The 22,577-nt window shown below is 35.4% G+C and overlaps 1 protein-coding gene across 5 annotated transcripts in view; it reads left to right on the top strand.

The window, feature by feature from the left end:
- The window catches only part of RMDN2 (regulator of microtubule dynamics 2), a 141,164-nt gene that overhangs the window by 49,516 nt on the left and 69,071 nt on the right, over positions 1–22,577 (top strand). For all 5 annotated transcript variants that reach the window (XM_011935955.1, XM_011935957.1, XM_011935956.1 and 2 more), the window contains 5 exons: positions 946–1,048; positions 5,778–5,838; positions 14,262–14,337; positions 15,625–15,702; positions 21,962–22,060. In XM_011935955.1, coding sequence (XP_011791345.1) covers positions 946–1,048; positions 5,778–5,838; positions 14,262–14,337; positions 15,625–15,702; positions 21,962–22,060 — 417 coding nt within the window. The remainder of the gene's footprint in view (positions 1–945; positions 1,049–5,777; positions 5,839–14,261; positions 14,338–15,624; positions 15,703–21,961; positions 22,061–22,577) is intronic.

Raw genomic sequence — 22,577 nt, 5'->3', positions numbered from 1 at the left:
ATCTGCCATCTCATTCAGTTATGACTACAATAATTGTGTCATGGTTCCTTCCCACAAGCTAAATGATTGATGTAAAATTTCTCTATAAAATGACTAAAATTGTTTTAAATTTATGTTATTTTTTATTTAAAAATGACTAAAATTTTTAAAAAGTAAACGTAAAAGTTTGTTAGACTCTAAGGTCATAAAAATGAGAACCAGAGCTATAATTATGCAGATTTACCTTTATTTGATTTTTTTTTTTTTACTAATTTATATATTTAACAAATATTTTGAGACAGCTATGGGTATTTAAAGCTATTTCTACCAATGGTCATTTGTTAATTTTGCAGTGTTTAATGTTGGGTCTGAATAAGAAAAGCCTGTCCAGAGCTCTCACCACCACCACTAAAAAAAAAATTAAAATTAAAAGAGTTTGCAGTGTCCCATGGAGAAATAAATCTCTATTTCTCTGAGGATTTAGCAACTCTAAACACATTGTCTAAAACTTGATAGATCTCCAGGATTATATTTAGGTAATTTAAGTAAAAAAAGTGACTGCTCTTTTGAGTATATACATTTTCAACTTACAGATATTAACTGAGATGCTCATTATATTGATAATAGATAACTTGGAAAGGAAAAGAAGAAAAGGATACGACAGCTCAGGAAGAATTTCTAGATTTTGGTGCCTATCCAATCTCTCCTCTGCATAGATGGAGCTAGTGTCTGGATAATATTAATTGGTTTTAAGATCCAAATGTAACACTACATTAGGTCATATTTCTTAGCAGTGAGTATTTGGATTAAAAATGTTTCACACTGAAATATGGATATACATAGATTCAATAATCTATAAATACCAGTTTAGCTGCCTAAGTTTTTTCAAAGTTGCAGTAGAAAACAAGAATAGAATAGACAAGTTACCAAGTTAATTTAACAGGCAACTCCATCTTTTCTTTTCAGTTTAGAGATGAAATAGAGTTTATGTGGCGATTTGCTCGTGCTTATGGAGACATGTATGAATTATCTACAAACACACAAGAAAAGAAACATTATGCTAATATTGGTAAGCATTTTGTAAAGATTATTCTCAAGTAGCAATTAAGATCTATAGTAAATCATGCAGCCGTAAAAAAGGATGAGTTCATGTCCTTTGCAGGGAAATGGATGAAGCTGGAAACCATCATTCTTAGCAAACTAACATAAGAACAGAAAACCAAACACTGCATGTTCTCACTCATAAGTGGCAGTTGAAAAATGAGAACACATTGACACAGGGAAGGGAACATCACATAGCAGGGCCTGTTGGGGTGTGGGAAGCTAGGGGAGGATAGCATTAGGAGAAACACCTAATGTAGATGTAGCGTTGATGGGTGCAGAAAACCACCATGGCACGTGTATCCCTATGTAACAAACCTGCATGTTCTGCACATATATCCCAGAACTTAAAGTATAATAAACAAAAGATCTATAGTAAATCACTAGTGAATTTTAATTAAAGCTAAATTATCTTAGCTAAAACCAGTATGTTTAATCTATTTTAATATATTATGGTACAAAAAAATGTGCAGTCTCAGAACAGAAAGGCATTTTAGGACTAAAGTATATGTCCTTCAGAAATATTTGAGTATATTAGAATAGGTAACTGAAAAAACTTAAATTTCATCTTCTAACTTCATAAAACATAGAAAGACAAGAAATGTAGTGGCAGTGTTTGAAAAACAACAGGCAGAGGACAAGTGTCTTCAGCAATTGTCAACCACAGTTAAAGTAACGCATCTTACTTCTATAATGTAGAACTCCAGGGATCACAAAGAATAAACTTGCAGACTTTAACGTTTTTCCAAATGTATCTTGATGAAACAAGATTAACCTTGTTAAAAACTCTGATAATTGTCTAAGCTGAACGATGATTACATGGTGGTTCATTATTCTGTCATCTATACTTTTTTGTATGTTTTTGAAATTTTTCATCACAACAAGAACAATTAAATAGAATGTCAAGCCGGGCGCGGTGGCTCAAGCCTGTAATCCCAGCACTTTGGGAGGCCGAGACGGGTGGATCACGAGGTCAGGAGTTCGAGACCATCCTGGCTAACACAGTGAAACCCCGTCTCTACTAAAAAATACAAAAAGCTAGCTGGGCGAGATGGCTGGCGCCTGTAGTCCCAGCTACTCGGGAGGCTGAGGCAGGAGAATGGCGTAAACCCGGCAGGCGGAGCTTGCAGTGAGCTGAGATCCGGCCACTGCACTCCAGCCTGGGCGGCAGAGCGAGACTCTGTCAAAAAAAAAAAAAAAAAATAGAATGTCAAATTGTTATTTTTATAACTCACCTTGACTCTTACTCGATGTCAAAATGTGTTCTTGCAAAAGCCCCTACCTGCCATCTCTCTGAATGTCAGTATAGTACTTTGACATCAAAATCCTTTGAATTCTTCATTTATTCCGAAGACTTCTCTTTTCCAGGCTTTTCTTCTAGAAAAGACAGCCAGAAGAAGACACAGCAAGAAAGATTTCTACCCAGTCTAGTTCTCTGTAATTTTTATTTCCAAGTAGAAAGTTTTACTAAACTCCTTGTAATTATATTTTTCCACTTGGAGATTCATTTGCTAAATGACCTTTGTGCTTTAGTTTCCCCCAGTGGGAGGAGGATGAGAGGGTTTCCCCCTCTTGTTTGCATATTCATCATCAGCTTTGTGGAGTTTTTCTGTAGCAATCCAGTTTGCAGACCATATACAAAACAGAATTCTAGAGAAGAGATGTATTAATTTCAATGTGAATAAAAACTTAACCAAGGAGAACAAGGGGGTTTATTTTCATATCTACTGAGAAAATCAAAGTATATCTATGTAAACTATTCCAACATTCATCAATATTAAATACATTTTTTTCATAAGTACCTGCCCTACCCTGGGTATTATGTGCTAAGGTAGGAATAGGATAGCAAAATAGACATGTTTTCAGACTACAGGGGAGCTTATGGCTTTGTAGGGGAGGCAGCACTATTCCAATAATCATACATATACAAAAACAAATGGAAATAAGCTCTTATTAAAGAAGAGTACAGAGGCTGGATGCAGCAGCTCATGCCTGTAATCCCAGCACTTTGGGAGGCCAAGGTGGGCAGATAGCTTGAGCTCAAGAGTCTGAGACCAGCCTGGGCAACATAGGGAGACCTTGTCTCTACTAAAAACAACACACAACTGAGGTGGGAGGATCAGTTGAGTCCAAGAGATCAAGGCCACAGTGAGCCATGATCTCACCACTGCACTCCAGCGTGGGTAACAGAGCAAGACTCTGTCATAGATAGATAGATAGATAGGGAACAGGTTGTTTGCGAGCACATGTAGCAGAAAGGAGAATATGATGGCAGAGGATGGAGGCTGATGCAGGGAAGTCTTTCTTATGGAAGTTACAGTTTCCCATAGGTAAAATCGCTCTGGATCTCTATTCTCAAATGGAGTGGGAATTTAATTGAGTTAATGTCATAGGTGGTGAAATTCGTAAAGAAATAGGTTGAAGGGAATTCAGGGGCAAAAATGAAGCATAGGATTGAAATAGGATATATCCAAAAAAAAGAGAGAAGAGTTTATAGTGCCAAAGAAAAAGGAGTAGAAAAAGCCTCAGATGTGTTCATTCAGATATTGAAATAAAAGTAAAAGAATTCCTTTAATTTATCCACTTAATAAATATTTATTCAAAATTATTTTGTCAAGGAACAGTGTGAAAGTGAAGGGTGCAGGGAAGGGGAGGAGGGAGAGAAGGAGAGGCATAAATATGATGAAGGCTGCACAACACTAAGGAACTTACTCTATGGAAAAGATAATAAAGGGACAGCCAATTATATTCAGTGTATAAGGAGTAAGTGCTTAGTAATGGTAATAGCCAAGTACACTGGAGCTGAGAGCAAGGCAGGGGCTCAGACCAGCTGTGGAAGAACGTTGGCATTTAGCCTGAGGGAGGACGAAGTGCAGAAAATTTCTTCTCACAATAGCATGTTTAAGGTTGTTATGCTTAGGAAAGATTTGATCACTGGAGAGTACAAAATTCTTTGATAAAACTCAGTATATCATTATGCAGTATGTTTCTGAAGTATTATGATGATCTTACATTTAAAGAAACATTATTCTAATTTGCCTAATTAATAGATATGAATGCATCATAAAGATGACAAAATACGGTTATCTAAAGGAAATAGCTTTACATTTGTCCTGACTACATAAGTGAGGCTATGAATCTAGTTTGTGTACTACCCAGCTTCTTTTTATATTCTTGGAGTGATGGAATCACCTCTATTTCAGGCTTCTGGTAGTACGCTGAAAGTTTTATTCATTTGGTAATGTAGCTAAAAAATTGATTTAGTTTTTAATGTTTTTTACATTAAAAAGCATGTTTTTAATCATTTAAAATTGCTAGTTTCTTTAATATGTGTTCACAATGCAGTTAATTATTATTAAAACACTTTACTTTTTAATTCTTTCAAATTTATGTAGATTTCTACACAGAATATTTCTCTTAATGGATAGTGCTGTAGAATGGCACCTTAACAAATTAACAAATAGAACCATGGTTTCAGAATAAAATATTTGTATTTATAAAGATTATCTCGGCCACTTATTTAGAAAGGCATTTTGCATATCCTTGGATAGTCTCTTCAAGATAATAATAATAATAATGGATCAGGGAGAAAAGAAGTTATAAAACAAAATGGCCCCTTTTGAAAAAGATTCTCAGAATACAGTTCTGTTTTATTGCAGGTATTTTGATTTTCCAAGCCATAAACAAACCGCTATCTAAATTATTATTATTATTATTATTATTATTATTATTATTAAGATGGAGTCTTGCTCTGTCCCCCAGGCTGGAGTGCAATGGCATGATCTCAGCTCACTGCAACCTCTGCCTCCTGAGATAAGTGATTCTCCTGCCTCAACCTCCTGAGTAACTGGGATTACAGGCATGCACCACCACACCCAGCTGATTTTTGTGTTTTTAGTAGAGACAGGGTTTCGCCATGTTGGCCAGACTGGTCTCGAACTCCTGACCTCAGGTGATCCACCTGCCTTGGCCTCCCAAAGTGCTAGGATTACAGGTGTGAGCCACCATGCCCGGCCGCAAATTAATTATTACATTGTTTAAAATTACTCTAAAACTAAGTAAAATAATTTGGGGGAATTATTTATGTCCCTGAACCTGTTCATTATTGTGAATGATTAGGCAAGAACTTCTCAGGCTTCCCTGACTCCTTCCCTTACTCCTTCAGGCAGAGTTAGTTACCCACTCTGCTGTGCCCTCTTTTTCATCTTGCTCTTACTTTTTTATTTTTGCATGTAACTTATTTGTTTATATACCTGCAGCATACGGAACAGTGAGCCCTTGGAGGTCAAGAACTCTGTCTTATTTGACATTTTATTCCCAGACACTCACAGTACAGCACGTAGTAGGTACTCAGTAAATGTTGTTTGAATGGAATACAAAAAATTTCTATTACACTTTGTAAGCAATAATTAAATCACGTTTCTTGCACTTGGTTAAGTTGCTTAGTCTAGTGTCTGTCAGACCTTAGCATACATCAGAATCATTGGAGGCTCATTAAACCACAGATTACTGGGCCCCAATCCCACAGTGTGTGATGGAGTAGCTCTCCAATGTGGCTGAAAAGTTCTCAAAGTTGCCACGTGATGCTGATGCTTCTGGTCTTGGGACCATACTTTGTGAACCACTGAGTTAATTCAATAATCCACCTCCTACCAACTCACACGAAGGTACTAAGTGTAAGCACTCTTATCTTTCAGGAAGAACTTTAAGTGAAAGGGCTATTAATAGAGCACCCATGAATGGACATTGTCATCTGTGGTAAGTATATAGGATTTATGCAGTCTTTTAAATTCTAACCTGCCTCTTTATAAATTAAATGGATTTTTCAAAATACTATTGACCCGTACGTTTAATCTGTCAGTCACATTCACTGAAAAATATATGTAATAGCAGAGTAACTGTTCTTATTCTGTTTATTCACATATTTTTATTATGCATCTTTTAAATATATTTAAGGGCAACATATTGAAAAATTCTTGAATGAATCTACGAAGTCTACTGGCTTTGAAGATGATATGTTATAATTAAATCTAGTTCAGCATAACATTTTGTTTGAACACAAATGCTAAAATGATAGCATGTTTCTAAATGAAATGTAGAAAAGCATGTCAACCATTTCTTATGCATTGATGCGTCGTAATATACAAATTCCACAGATCAAGGAAAAGCCATTTATGATATAAAAAGTTCAAACAAAGAGAATCTAATTAGTTAGACTGGTATAGGTAAATATTCTTAGAGCAAAAAAAAATCATTCTTGTGTTGTGTTTGGACCCTTTTTGTAACATATGTTTATGTAAACATTATTTTATAAATATAAATTATAAATTATAAAACACAAGAAGGAATATATTGTTTTTAATTATTATTCTTCCTTTTACTTGTAGTTGCATTTTTAAATTTGTAGTTCCTTGGTTTCTTTTTCTCTCCAGCAATACAGGTGCCCCAGATAGTGGGAAGATAAAATATTAAATGTATGACCCTTTCTTCAGCCCTAAGTTTCCAGAAATCCACCCTTCTTTGCGATTACTTTATTTCCCATCCCTGTGATGTAGGGGCACTCTTAGGCAAAATTTCTCTTAAAATGGCTCCCTTTCCACAGGTCCACAGTTGTCCCACAGAAGACTCATTTTTGCCCCACCAAAATCTGAAGTACAAACCATTTTCTCAAAGTAGACCTGTTTTTTCATCTGCCACCAGCAGGGGGAGCTCCACTCACGGACGCTCACTTAAAATTCCTTGGGGAGGAATCCGGTAACATTTTATTTGTCCAAACTCAAAGGGACACATGCCAAAATATGGATAGATTTTTTGATGCTGCCCTCACATAGTTTTAGATGAGTTGCAAGCCTAGCCTCTGCCCTCCATCATGAGAGGGTGGAAGGTGGAACCCACAGCACCCTAACCCTGGAGAAATCCTCACTCCCAGTCTCTTCCTCCCTCCAGTGAATTCTTTGCCTTTGGAGAAGAGTGAAGGGCTAAATCTGGCAGAACCTGTGAATAATTTCTTAGTATGTCACGGATGAGTAATAGAGAATCTCGCTTTAGGGATTGGAGTACCTAATAGATAAAGTATTGTTTTGTATTCTTGCTACCTCTACCAAAATTCTAGGGAAAAAGGTAATTTTCCAGGTAACAATTTGGTACAGACTTTTAAGATCATTTCCCTAGAACTTTTAAGATCATTTCCCTAGAACAGAGGGTCTTGGCTATTACATTAGCCAGGTTTACCTATATAATCTAATTTACATAATAACACTAGTAAATTAACATATATGTTAAAGTACTTTCATTCTTCTACTTTTAGTAGTAACTGTAATGAATTTGTGGTGATCAAGCCCTACTGTCTCTCTTTATCTCCTTTGATAATGGAGGTATTTGGGAACTGGTTAGCCTAATTAGGATGCAGAAAGAACACTGAAGTCCTACTTTTAACTCTCAACTCCTCCTCCTCCCCTACTCTTCCTGTCTCTTACCTCCCGCCCCTCTGTTCCCTCCCCTCCTCTTCCTTCTCTTCTTTCTCCCCTGTCTCTATTGCTCTTCCTTTCCCATCCTCTGTTCTCTTCCTTCTCTTCTATATGCATCTGTACCCATGAAGAATCACATTAAAAATGTGCATTTGGTGTAAATCCTCAATTTGAGGTTATTTATCAGTGTGAGTTTCCAAATTTTCGTAGAGGAACAATGTTGAATTTTCTCTGAGGGTTTCATTAAGTACCTTGAAATGTATCTTGTGAACATAGATTATGCTGAACTCTGGTTTTCCCAGTCTGTCTTCCACTAATCTGGTTACATCTCCTTTGTTCATCTTTACTTTTTGTTGAGAACCAAATGCCTTGTTTATAATCATAGCATTTAAATATTAAATCTTATCAAAACACAGAGTAGTGATCCAATTGTGTTTCACCTAATTTCTTATTCAGTATCAGTTTTGAATTTAAAAAATTAAAATGTAATCAGTTGATTAAGGTTTAAGAACTTTAAATGTCAATTTAATCGTAATTCTTATACTAGATCCTACTGAATGCAGAAGTCCTCCTTAAATAGTAGATATTTGAGGTGATGAAAAAAGAAATTTAAACTTTGACTTGAGAAACAATGGGTGAAATTTAGGTGGTCTGATTTTATAATTAATTATAATAAAATGTTGAAATCTTATTCTGCTGGACTCTCTTTAATTATGTTTAAACTGAATTAAGACTGAATTTATTAGTATGTTAATAAGACATTTTCTCATTCATTCAGCATGAATGACAAACTATGGCCTGCAAGTGAATTCGACTGCCTGTTTTTGTAAATAAAGTTTTATTGGATCACAGCCACACACAGGCATTTTTGCACAGCGGCAGAGTAGTTGCAAAAGACTGGCCCCAAAGACTAAAATGTTTACCATCTGGCCCTACTGCACGAGTTTGCAGACCCATGGTTTACAGCATTATATGATGGTTTATAAACCTTCAGTCTGAAACAAAAGATGTAATCTTTAAGAATTATTTTCATAAAGGGTTAATATTATTTAGGAATGATTGAAAAATACAGATCATTTTAGTGACTTAGTTTTATCTCTATGTTTTCCTAAGTGAAATGGCTTTGTAACTTTAGGGCTGTATATGCTTTCTATAAGATTAAGTTGTTTTTGTTGTACTGACAAAAAATATTTAATACTTCTGGAATCAAGAGAATGAGAATAAAGTGACCAATGGACTTGCAGTTTGTTGGCCAGATAAGCCTGACCTTAATTATAAGTAATGTCTTACATATTGGTTGTGCTCTACTGTTTGCAAATTATATCCACATGTCTTAGAACATGTGATTCACAGAACAGCTTGTTTTCACTTTATAGATGGGGTAAGCAAGGTACTGTGTGTATGTGTGCGCGCACGCATGAGTGTGTGTGTTGATTAGTAATCAGAGCCATACAGTAAGTGGAAAAACAGAAACTAGAACCCAGTTTTGTCGTTTTTCTGTTAACAGTATGCTGCCTCTGCTTTTTCATAGTATAAACGGCATTGGTGCTGAATCAGAAATACTGCAGGGAAATTCATGGAGTTGTTTTAGTAGTTGTTGAAACAGTATGATAGTCAATGATTAAGGATATGTTCACTATCAACGCAAAGGAAAATGCAATGTTCTTGTCAAAACGTATGTAGTTAGAATGACCTCTAGATGGAGGTAGTATACCGTGTTGTGAATTAACTTTCTTCAGAATTTCCATCAGCCTGTGTATTTGAGAAATAAAACATAAAATTATGTATTTTAAATGAACAGTATTTAAAAATCATATACACACACAAACATAGGTAGAATTGATTGAAAGAAAAGGAGTAATGACCCTTTGGGAGAAAGTGACCAGGTACCTTTGAATTTATGATACATAAAAAGATAGATAATATTTTAAACTTTAAAGAAGCAGATTCAAACAAAATATGAAAAATGTAACTCTAAGGGCAGATTATTTAAAAAGGAAAATGTACATATTTCATATAATTGTATTTATAAATCATGGAGTTTTTTCCCTTGACTCAGAGTAACTTGGAGAGACTATGTTGAGAGAGCAAAATAAAAGCCTAGAGATGTGCATAAGTAGTTCTGATTTGCAGAAAATAGCAGAAGATAGATTCTACCACTATAGCCCAGTGAACATAGCATCTATGCCTTTCATTCCAGCACAAAGAGTTAGATGGGTTGTTTTGTGCATCTCTAGATAAGTGTATAAGTTGAAAGAGAACCAACATAGATTTTTCTAAAAGGGTGAAATGATCTGTTTTTTATTTTTTTATTTTTTATTTTTTATTTTTTTTGCTAGTAGACTAGGGAAATCGATCCAGTATACCTGGATTGAAGTAAAGCACTGAGGCAAGTTCACTCATAACATTCTTTGGACAAGATGTAGAAATGTGGTCAAGCTTTGAGTCAGCTGACCCATACTGATTGAACAGTTTAAGGCTCAGTTATTCAACAGATCACTGTCAGTCTGGGGGCGATTCTAGGGCCAGATCTGTATCTTGGTCCCCAGTGTGTTCAGTAATTTTGTTGATGGGGGAAGAGATAGAAGGTATGCTTATAAAAGTTACAGAGAACACAAAATTAGGAGTAACAGGGTATATGATGGATGACAACAGTAACTCAAAAGATTTTAACATGTTGAAAAAGATACCTAACAAGTTATGATTTAAAGAAATAAATACGAAAGGAAGGATGGAGAGAAAAGTGTCAAAAATGACTAAGGATAATAGGGAAATATAGAAATTTGAATAAACTATAGATTTTAGTTAATAGTGTATTAATATTGGTTCATTGTGATAATTTTGTATCAATATTGTATATCAATATTGGTACAGTTTTGACAAATGAACTGTAGTAATGTAAGATGTTAACAATAGGGAAAACTAGGTGTGGCATATAAAGAAATTGTACTATGAGAATTTTTTTGTAAATTCAAAGCTATTCTAAAAGTATATTTAAATAGAAAGTGGCCTAAAGTTTTAAGTCCAGATAATTTGGAAAATGATAATGCCCATGACAAAAATAGAGAGTTTGGGAGGTAGTTGTGTTGAACTTGGAAGGATTAGAATTGTTCCCCAAACTGGAACTCATTGGGAGGAATGATTGAACAGAATGGCAGAGACCGTTTCAAAATAACACAGTGAATAGACAATTTGAATAGTCCTACTTCTGTTGAAGAAATGGAATAAATAATTAATAACTTTCCAAAACAGAAAGCATCAGGACCAGACGGGGTCATTGGTAAATTCTACCAAATATTTAAGGAGAAAATTTTACCAATTACATAAGATAGAAGTAGAGGGTACACTTCCTAACTCATTGTTTGAGTGTAGCATTACCCTAATACCAACATCAGACACTAGAAGGAAACTGTAGTAGACCAGTATCTCTCCTCAACATAGAAGCAAAAATCTTCAATAAAATATTAGCAGTTTGAATCCAATAATACATAAAAAGAATTACATAACCAAGTGAGATTTATTCCTGGTATGCAAGGCCAGTTCAAAATTTGAAAATCAATTACTATAATCCATCACATTAACACACCAAAGCAGAAAAAATTCACGTGATTATTTTAACAGCTGCAGAAAAAGCATTTGACAAAATCTAACAGTCATTCATAACGCAAAGAGAGAAACTCTCAGCAAACTAGGAATAGAATGGAATTTCCTCAACTTGATAAAAAGAAAAGCAACATTTACAGGAAACATACAGCTAACATTATGCTTCATGGTGAGAAACTTGCTTTCCAACCATTAAGAAACTAAGATCAAGAGCAAGGCAAGGATGGTCCCTCTCACCACTGCTTTTCAACGTTATACTGAAAGTTCTAGCTAATGCTGTATAACAAGAAAAGGAAATAAAAGGTATGCAGATTGGGAGGGAAGAAATAAAATTATTTGCAAATGACATGATTGTCTTTGTAAAAAAAATTTTTTTAAATATCTTGGAATTAACAATTATAACAAAGTTACTGGATTCAAGGTTAATGTACAAGAGTCAGTTTCCTCTATACCAGCAATGAAGAAGTGGAGTTTGAAATTAAAAACATTACTATTTACATGAGCACCAAAAATGTTGAAATACATAGATGAACATGAACAAAGTATGTACAAGATCTCTATGAGAAACGCTTAGCAAATATTCAGCAGGCGAATGAATAAAACTATGTATATCCATTCAATGAAATATTATTCGGGGCTAAGTAGAAATGAGCTATCAAGGCCATGAAAAGACCTGGAGGAACCTTAAATACATATTACTAAGTAAAAGGAGGCAATCTGAAAAGGCAATATACTATATGGTTCCAACTATATGACATTCTAGAAAAGACCAAAATATGGAGACAGTAAACGGATCAGTGGTTGCCAGGGGTTGCGAGGAGGGAGGGATGAATAAGCAGAACACAGAGGATTTTTTACAGGAAGTAAAACTTTTATGTAACACATTACAACAGTATACACATATCATTATACATTTGTCAAAACCCGTAGAATATCAAACACCAAGTACAAACTATACTGTAAACTATGGACTTTGGATGATATTGACGTGTCAGTGTAGGTTCATCAGTTTTAACAAATGTACCACTGTCGGGTGGGATGTTAATAGTGGGGGAAGTTGGCCAGGCATGGTGGCTTATGCCTGTAATCTCGGCACTTTGGGAGGCGGAGGTGGGCAGATCACCTCAGATCACCTGAGCTCAGGAGTTCTAGACCAGCCTGGCCAACATGGTGAAATCCCATCTCTACTAAAAATACAAAAATTATCCAGGCATGGTGGCACATGCCTGTAGTCCCAGCTACTCGGGAAGCTGAGACATGAAAATCGCTTGAACCTGGGAGGCAGAGGTTGCAGTGAGCCAAGATCGTACCACTGCACTCCAGACTGGGTAACAGAGCATGACTTCGTCTCTAAATAAATAAATAATAGTGGGGGAAGTTGTGGGGGCTAGGATAGGAGATATATGGGAATCCTCTGTACTTTCTGCTCAGTTTTGCTGTGAACCTAAAAGTGCTCTAAAACATAGTTTATTAATTTTTTAAATAAAAGAACATAGGCCTGAGGCAACAATAACAGTTTTTATAAAACAGTTTGAGAGTCATTTTTTGTCAATCTGCTTTTCTTGAATTTGAAATCTCTGGAAAGATTTATTGTGGATCTAGAGGGATACATGAAATTCAGTCTGATTTTAGAATTCATGAGTAGTAGTGTATCCTAATCTAGTTAAGTTCTGAGGTTGTTTTTAATAGGTTGGTATGGTCTTCCTCCTTGCTTCTACTATAGCAGATTCTGGTGATTATACAGAAACTGAAAACAGGGGTCAAAAAGGTCATAACTGAAAAGTGGCCATTTTATTGGTTGTGCATAGGTGGTATGAATTTGTGTCTGGGAATGGTCTTACTGTTCCAAATTAAAATTGTTCACTTTTTTTTGTACTTGGAAGTTATGTGTATTCACAGAAATGACTGAGATAAATAACATCCAAAGTTATATTTTTCATCTTAGTTACTATGACAATGCAAGTAAAAATTAACACCTACTCTTGAAATATTTAAGTAAATGGGTATTTTACCTTAGACAAAAACACTCTGAAATACTTCAAAGATTTTTTTTTTTTTTTTTTTAAGACGGAATCTCGCTCTGTCGCCCAGGCTGGAGTGCAGTGGCCGGATCTCAGCTCACTGCAAGCTCTGCCTCCCGGGTTTATGCCGTTCTCCTGCCTCAGCCTCCCGAGTAGCTGGGACTACAGGCGCCCGCCACCTCGCCTGGCTAGTTTTTTGTATTTTTTAGTAGAGATGGGGTTTCACCATGTTAGCCAGGATGGTCTCGATCTCCTGACCTCGTGATCCACCCGTCTCGGCCTCCCAAAGTGCTGGGATTACAGGCTTGAGCCACTGTGCCCGGCCTACTTCAAAGATTTTTGTACAGATAGAAACACTCCGAATGTGAAAAGCAACATATCCTCAGTTTTTCCAGTAAATAAGCAAATTGCGGAACAAATATTGCATGCAACTTAAAGTCAAATAATTATTTGTGTAAATTTTGTATTCCCAGTGAAAACAAATAAATGACCGATGGGATGCACTATTCTAGTAATGCAGTGTTTCCAGGAAGGGTTGAAGGAGAAGGGGAAATTTTTTAAAAAGCATATTTTTAAATTACCTTTGATTTTGGTTTAATCATGATATTTGCATATTTATTCATATTAAAGGAGCTCATGAAATTGTAAGTTTTTTAAAAGAGGGAATGAATTTTTTAAGTTGACTTTAACTGTTTTTAATGTTATAAATCTGTTGACTATATTTTTTCTAATTTAATACTTAAAATGATTAGACTTTTTCTGAGAGTTTCTTCATGACTTTAATATTGATGATGATGATAGTGACAGGTAACTTTTATTGAAACTCCCTATGTCCTGGGCACTGTTCTAATCACATTACCTGCTTTAGCTTATTTTACCCTCACAATATTCGTATAAATATTGTTAATATCCCCAGTTACAGGTGAGAGAACTAGCCTCATGTTGATGTCAAGTATTTATTATTGTTAGGGCCCTTATATGAATACTCTTGTTAAATATGAATGAATGTTTTAGAGTTTCTTTTAATGTTACATTTTGGTAGCATTTTACTGAAAATTTACACAATGGCCACTGTTTTTATCCTTTTCAGGTATGCAGTTTTGTGTGGCTATGTATCTGAGTTTGAGGGTTTACAAAACAAAATCAACTATGGGCACCTCTTCAAGGTATTTCTTTTTTTTTTTTTTTTCCATATTTCTTTTCAGATCCAGACTTATGGAAGGGTATTTATTAATAATAAAAAATGTTTTAATGTAGCCATATGTTCCATCAACAGGCATAAACCAGATTATTCAACAGATTAAGCTCTGGGAATTTGCTTTTTTGTTTAAACATTAGAAAATGAAATATGATACTCTTTAAATAGTGCTATGACAAAAAGAATTATTTGGGTGATTAAAGATTATTATTAGTTCAGATTCTGAAAGAAGTCACAAAATAGATGAGTATTACCTTTTCAAAGATTAAGAATTAACCAGGCGGGTGCAGTGGCTCACACGTGTAATCACAGCACTTTGGGAGGCTGAGGCAGGTGGATCACTTGAGGCCAGGAGTTCGAGACCAGCCTGGCCAACATGGTGAAACCCCATCTCTACTAAAAATACAAAAATTAGCCAGGCGTGGTGGTGGGCACCTGTATTCCCAACTACCTGGGAGGCTGAGGCAGGAGAATCGCTTGAACCAGGGAGGCGGAGGTTGTAGTGAGCCGTGATCATGCCACTGCATTCCAGCCTGGGCAACAGAATGAGACTCTGGCTCAAAAAAAAAAAAAAAAAAAAAGCTTTTTGGTCATAAGCTCAATAACATCATGAGTGTGACCAGCACTAAGTAGTTAACAATCTCTGCATATTGATTTGGTGGAGGAAAGGTAGGATCCAGTCTAGGATTTAAATTTGCCATAATAGACAAATAAAGTAAGTAATCCACACACACACATAATGTATTATTTGCCCCTATAGCTCAATACATAACCCTCAATGTCAATAATTACAGAGATGAGTAAACATTTCTTCCCTATTTTCAAGCTCCCTATAACCATTTGATAATGCCAAAGGAATAGATTTCTCTCCCATCTAACTCTTCTGTTTTTTTCTGCCATTATCCCCTATTCCATGTCATTTGATATTTGTAAGCTCACCTCAGAATCAGTAAGTATTCACTAGTTAAGTCATAGGTAGGCAAACATATGACTTTGGTGTTTTCTATTTTTATAGCAGTATTTTGGCTTTAAATTACACATAGCTTTATTAAATCCTAGTCACAGTTCCAGTTCTGGTTGTAAGCAATCATTTTGGTAATTTAATTATTCATAAGATTTCATTGTATTAATGATAGAGATGGCGAGAACTGAGACAACATTTTAAAACCACTTTTGAGTTACTAGGCTGTGGTGTAGTTCCATTCAACAATATCTGAAACTTGGGAGATGATTTTCCTTTGGATGCTTCTTTCAGGAACATCTAGATATAGCAATCAAACTTTTACCAGAGGAACCCTTTCTATATTACCTCAAAGGAAGATACTGTTATACTGTAAGTTGAATGCCTTTATTTATAAACTTTATTTGAATGTAGTATGATTATAGGATAAATTTTCAATGACTTATTGTTTTATTTTTACCCAGTGCCTATTTTAGGGAGAATTATAATAGCAATATAAATTTTATTTTAATGTATAATACATATGTTAAAATTGTATGTCAATTTATAATTTATACATTATAATTTTAAAATCTATAATCTAGGTATTTTATAATTTATAAACTTGTAATTTATATATATTTGTATGTTATATCCCATGTTTTATGTATATGTGACCTTTTTCTTTCCTGCTTTTTCATTTCTTTTTGCAGTAGTCACACTCCCTCCCTTTGTAGATATCTCAGTTTGGGATCAACCATCCACACACATGCCCTGTGTCTAGGTCACTACTCACGGTTCTGTAGGAGGACTTTTTTCATCCAGTAGTGTATACTGAGCACAAATTATGTGCCAACTAACTTGCCAGAGATGAATAAAACACTCCTTGCTTTTAAGGAACTTAATTTGGAAGGGTTATGTGACATATATAGCTCAAATAAAAGCAGTTGGTCCATGTCTTAAATGACACTATTAGTTCATAGAAAATTACAGAATGTGAAGATGTATCTTAAGAATATGTGAAAAAAATTATTGTGAAAGGACAATGCCATTTTTGAATGATAAAATTAGGGTAGGCAAAGAGATAACTTCTTTATTGCAGCCAAAAGAGAATTAGAGGTGAAGAAAGAAGTTTGCTTTTATTGAACGCCTGCTCTATGCCAAATATGCATTCTGTCCTTTATATTTCTTGTTGCATTTCATCCTTAAAACAGTGCTATGAAGCAGTTGTTATTTATACCAGTTTTAAAGATTGAAAATCTGAGTCTTCGTGATGTTAAGAACCTTCCCAAAGTCCAATGAAAGAGGCAGCATTGAAATTCAAATTTAATTCCAAAATTTATCCTCTTTATATTGTGTTACATACAAAGAAAACTTACATTTTGTTAAGGAAAAAGGAGTAAAGGTATATCATCTGTTTTTCTCATTTTTTCCTAGTTGTAAGACGGCAAAGTCAAATAATAGAATGACACTCAAATTTTTATAACCTACTCAATGTTGTAAAATACACAATGATGCCTTCATTCTTTGAAATATTGCACTGTTGAGTACACTATTAATTTACTAAGGTTATATTACCTATATTACCTCCCAACAATGCACATGTTTTACTTACTGTTTATTTTCTGTTGATCCAAAGTTATCTGAAAGATATTCAAGGAAAGAGTCCACATTTTACACTTTTTGATAATTTTCTTTCAGCATCTAGCTCAATTTTTTGGCACTTAAAATAAGCTGCTTCTACAAGAATTTGTTGTTTAAATGATTGATTCACTAAAACTAGAGAAAAAGTACAAAAATCAAAGAATATGAAAAGCAGTAGTAATAATGGCTAACATGTACATGGCTCTTGTAAGCATTTTATGTGACTGTAAACATTTTATATATTGTAGCTCACTCACTTTTTCAAAACCTTATAAGGTTAATAAGGTCAGTAATTTGCCCAGGGTCACTCAGCTAATAAGCAGTACAGGATTCAAACACAGGCAGTTTGTTTCTCTTTTTCTTTTCTTTTTTTCTTTTTTTTTTTTTTCTGAGACCAAGTCTCGCTCTGTCACCCAGGCTGGAGTGCAGTGGCATGATCTCGGCTCACTGCAGCCTCCACCTACTGGGTTCAGGTGATTCTCTTGCCTCAGCCTCCCGAGTAGCTGGGATTACAGGCGTGTGCCACCATGCCCGGGTAGTCTTTTTTTGTATTTTTAGTAGAGACGGAGTTTCACCATGTTGGCCAGGCTGGTCTCACACTCCTGGCCTCAAATGATCCACCTGCCTCGGCCTCCCAAAGTGCTGAAATTACAGGCATGAACCACTGTACCTGGCCCAGGCAGTTTGCTTCTAAAGTCTTTGCTCTTAACTAGTAAGCTCTACTGCCTACAAATTATAAGTATAGGTAATGAATATGAATTGTGGGAGAGGAAGTTGGAACTCTTTCCACCAGGGGGAATCAGCTTCCGCCAAGGTAATAAAGCAAATATGAGCAAATGTGTAAAGAATGTTTCCAGCGTATGCAGAATAGAGAACTCAAAATTTTCTGGCCACACAATATCTTAAAGTGTGTGTTAGCTTGAAGTGTGTATGTCTATTTCTAATCAGGTCAGTGAAAGAACCTACAGAAAAAAAATAAAATAAAATAAAAATAAAATAAGAACCTACAGAAAAATAAATAAATGAAATAAAATAAAACAGCCAAAGGCTAGAAACAAAGCAAGAATACCAGTTCCAAGGACTGGTAAACCAGCCTTGAAACCACCTAATAGTCAGGGGCAATTACCAAGGTTGGTAACCTGAAGCTTAGTCTGCAGACCTTTGTTGGGTTTGGGGGACTACAGACCGGAGCAGAGCAGAGAGCAGCTTGAAGACTGCCACAAATATATAGGACTCAAAAAAGTACAACGGCCGGGGGGCGGAAAAGATGAACTGAAGTTTATTCAGCAGAAGCTTATAGCAGTGAAAATTCATTTTCAGCTGTAACAGTTGGGAAGATAGAGCTGAAAAGAGGAAATGCTCCTAAGATTTAAAAACCATTTACCCAACCTCACAAGTTTCTGGAACTTCAATGTACATTACCTGTCTAGGCTTAAAAGCCCAAGAAAGAAATTTTTATTCGAAATGGACTCTGATCTTCATGCCATAGAGAAATGGCAAAAGCAATGCCAATCCTCTGTAGAAGAAGGTACCTTTAGATAGACTTTGTAAAACTTTCACAGAAAGTATCCCAACAATGATGAGTTCACAGTCAAAGATTATAGACTATACAGGGAAACAAACGAACAACAATGACAGCAGAAAACAAAACAAAACAAAAAACCAGCATTGGACCTAAAAGGACTTCAGATTTTGGAAATATGGGATACAGAATATTAAATATCTACATATAATGTGTTTTTTAAAATAAGAGGAATTGGCAGGGGAGAGATGAACAGCATGAGCAAAATTCAGTCCTGCTTTCTGAAAATAAACTGTTTGTTATGGCCATGTAACAGGATAAGCTAGAACTTTCAAAAGGACTTGACAGCTTTTCTCTTACTCCAGGATGTCAGGCAGTCTTTATAACATTACCTATGCTAATTACAGCATTTTGTCTAACACCTATTATAGCCATAAAATTAAATCAAAAAGATGAAAACTAGAAGTATTTCTACATATGTTTGACTGTTTTCCAGATCACATTTCAATTACTTCACAAAAGAAAGTCTGTGAGTGGTAAGCAAGCATATGAAAAGATATTGGTCATCAGTAGTCATTAGAAAAATGTGAATTAAAACCACAGAGAAAGACTGCTTGCTATATATTCACTTTTTAAAGGGGCTAAAATGTAAAAGATGGCAATAGCAAGTACCAGTAAGGATATAAAGCAATTGAAACTCACGTGTTTCAATGGGAATATGTGAATAATGAATATATGATCAATTCCTAAGTATTCATCAGGAGAAATAAAAATATATGCTCACACAAAGACTAGCATATGAATTTTCATAGCGACTTTAGCAGCATAACAACATGCATGACTCTTCAAAGTGTTATGCCAAGAAAGCTCACAAAAGACTACCTAATTGCATAGATATGAAACTCTAGAAAAGGCAAATTATAGTCAGATCAGTATTTGTCTAGAGCTAGGAGCAGGTTAAGGAGATTGACAGCAAAGGGGTATGAGAGAACTTTTTAGGATGATGCAAGTGTAGTATATATTGATTGTTGTGGCAGTTACAGGATTGTATGCATTTATCAAAACTCATTGAACCGTACACTTCTAATGGAGGAGATTTTATGTAGATTGTACCTCAATAAAGCCAATTTAAAAAATACATAGTGACCGATAAACATAGATAGTAAACATGTGGAAAAGTTATATCAAATAGTAAGCAAATAAATAATAATCAAACTAAAACACATACACACACATATATATATGGTTTCAGGCTTCTATTGGGGGTCCTGGAATATACTCCATGAAGAAAAGGGGATGACTACTGCTACTGCTGCTACTACTACTACTACTACTACTACTACTACTACTACTACACACACACACACACATAAATTTTAAGGCAAAAGTATATCTAGAGATAAAGAGTGTAACTATATAGAAAGTTTAATTCACAAGGAAAGTATTTATAAACTAGTGTGCTTCTAATGACAGCCTCAGAACTATAAAATAAAAATTGACCAAATTATAAGGATAAATGTACAGATCAACCATATATACTGGTAGTTTCACCCACCCCTTTTGGTAATTAATGGAACAAGAAAACAAAAAAGTATTAGTTTGTAAAACATGGAAACTCACATTTAATAAGCCTGATCTAATAATTATGAAGCCATGCGGCTAACCATTGGAGAATGGACATCTTTTCAAGCATATGCAGAATGTGGACTAAAATGGACCATATATGAGGCCGGGAAACAAATCTTAATACATTTCAAAGGATTGATGTCATGCAGTTTTTCTGACCATAATGCAATTAAACTAAAAATTTAAAAAACAAAATTATAGAAAATGATAATAAAAACCCCAGGTAGATGCCATTTGATTCCTACTCATTTTATAAAAATTTTAAAATCTCAGTATGAGGTGTTGCAAGGATATGGAGCAGCAGGAATTTTTACATTGCTGTGGAAACATAAATCAGCATGACTACCTTGGGAACCATTGAGTAGTGTCTTTTAAATTTGAATATTTGCCTGCCATGTGATCATGCTTACCCACAGAGCCTCACAAATGTGCTCCAGAAGGCATGTGCAAGAATGGCTATGGCAGCCTTGGTCCTAAGAGCAAAAAAATGAAAAAGACCCAAATGTCCATTGACAAAAGAGTGGATAAAAACATTGCTGATGTCTGTTGAAATGATGAAATATTTCAGTTATTTAAATGACTGAACTTCAGTCATACTCATTACCCTGGATGAAATCTTAGAACCATATCATTAAGTGAAAAAGCAAGTCATACAGGAAATAAGCAGTGTATTATTTTTTACAAAGTTCAAAGCAAAGCAAAAATAAGCATACCAATATGAAAAATTATGTCAAAAAATAAGGCAATAATTTTTTAATTAAAGGATAATGAACTGGGTGAGGTGGCTTATGCCTGTAATCCTAGCAGTTTGAGAGACTGAGGTGAGAGGATCTCTTGAGCCCAGGAGTTCAAGACCACCCTGGACAATATAGGAAGACCCTGTCTCTACAAAAAATTTTAAAAAATTAATTGAGCATGTGATGCACACCTGTATTCCCAACTACTCAGGAGGCTGAGGTGGGAGGATTGTTGAGCCCAGGAGGTCGAGGCTGCAGTGAGCCATTATCATACCACTGCACTCCAGCCTCAGCAACGAGGTGAGACATTGTCAACAACAACAACAACAAAAAAGAGGATATTGGCTACCGAGGTATCTAGATGATGGGACTGAGAAGGAAGATACTTTATGGGTTTGGACAGAACATCAACAGGGTCAATACCCTCTTAAGTTTCATTTTTGGGCCAGCTTAATCTTTTAGAATGAACATCTAATATTTATATTTGGGGGAAAAGGAAAACTTTTTATAAGAAAGCAAAAAATCAATGGTAATATGAAATTTCATTTTGATGGTTATTGATTCTTTAAAAAATCTTCAGGATTTTAAATATGTATGGTGGGTCCCCATTCCCCACTCCTTCTGGCTTGAGGATCCCTATTCTATTTACATTTCTGAGATGCTGCTTCTGGGTCAGGAGGCCAGTTGGCAGCATGGAGTAGGCAGGAGGAGAGCAAAGGCAGTCTTGTAGCCCCTATGTGCTATACGAAGAAATACACCATAGTTGCCTCAGAATCTAGAATCAGATGAAAAAACAGGATCGGCATTATTTCCCACCCCACCCCTTTTTCCTCTGATTCGACATAAATCCTCTTATCAAAAGTATTTCAAGTTGGTTTTGAAACCAATGCTTCTGGACCCCATGGTTCCTTAGAATTGTGAAAAAGGACGGTAAAATATTAACATTAATACCATGAGGGTGGTATCTCTAATATATATTATTTATGGATATATACTTACATTTGTATATGTTATATCTATGTACACACACACGTATATACATATACACATATCTAACTGGGGGGAGATAATCCATTCCAAAGGTGAACAACTTTCTAAGAGTGATGTTGTTGTGTATTTGCAGGTCTCAAAACTGAGCTGGATTGAGAAAAAAATGGCTGCTACTCTGTTTGGAAAAATACCATCTTCAACTGTACAAGAAGCTTTACACAATTTCCTTAAGGTACATTTTGTCTATTCATTATTTTAGTGTCAGGCTGATTACCCTCTGTACCAATCTCTGCTACCATTGTCAAGGAAATCTTTTCTCCATGTAGAACCTCAGTTTGAATCATAGTTTTGGCATGTTCTATTTTAAGCCCCTCATAATGCAAGTTATTAATATGTTTTAAGTCTAAACTCCTTATAACAGCTACTTATGCCCTAGGTTCTAGGAATTACAAGCTACTTTTTAAAAATAACTTAGCAGCTTAAATGAAGGTTTAGGTATGACAGCCCTTATAAGTCCAAGAACAGCTCTCTGAGTCATGTGAGCATGTGCAGAAACAGTCACGCCCTGATGGTTAGATTTAGTCCCAGTACTCTTGATTAGCCTAACACAGAACCAGTTTAATCTTAAATAAATAAAAGTGCCAAAAGGAGGAGTTATTTTAAAAGCTACCTCCTGACCGGGGCGGAGCAAGATGGCCGAATAGGAACAGCTCCAGTCTCCAACTCCCGGCGCGAGCGACACAGAAGAC

Source organism: Colobus angolensis, unplaced genomic scaffold (genome assembly GCF_000951035.1).
Source record: "Colobus angolensis palliatus isolate OR3802 unplaced genomic scaffold, Cang.pa_1.0 Scaffold15, whole genome shotgun sequence".
In the NCBI taxonomy this organism is placed as follows: domain Eukaryota; kingdom Metazoa; phylum Chordata; class Mammalia; order Primates; family Cercopithecidae; genus Colobus; species Colobus angolensis.
Note: the sequence above shows the minus strand (reverse complement) of the source record. Positions and strands in the feature narration are given on the sequence as shown.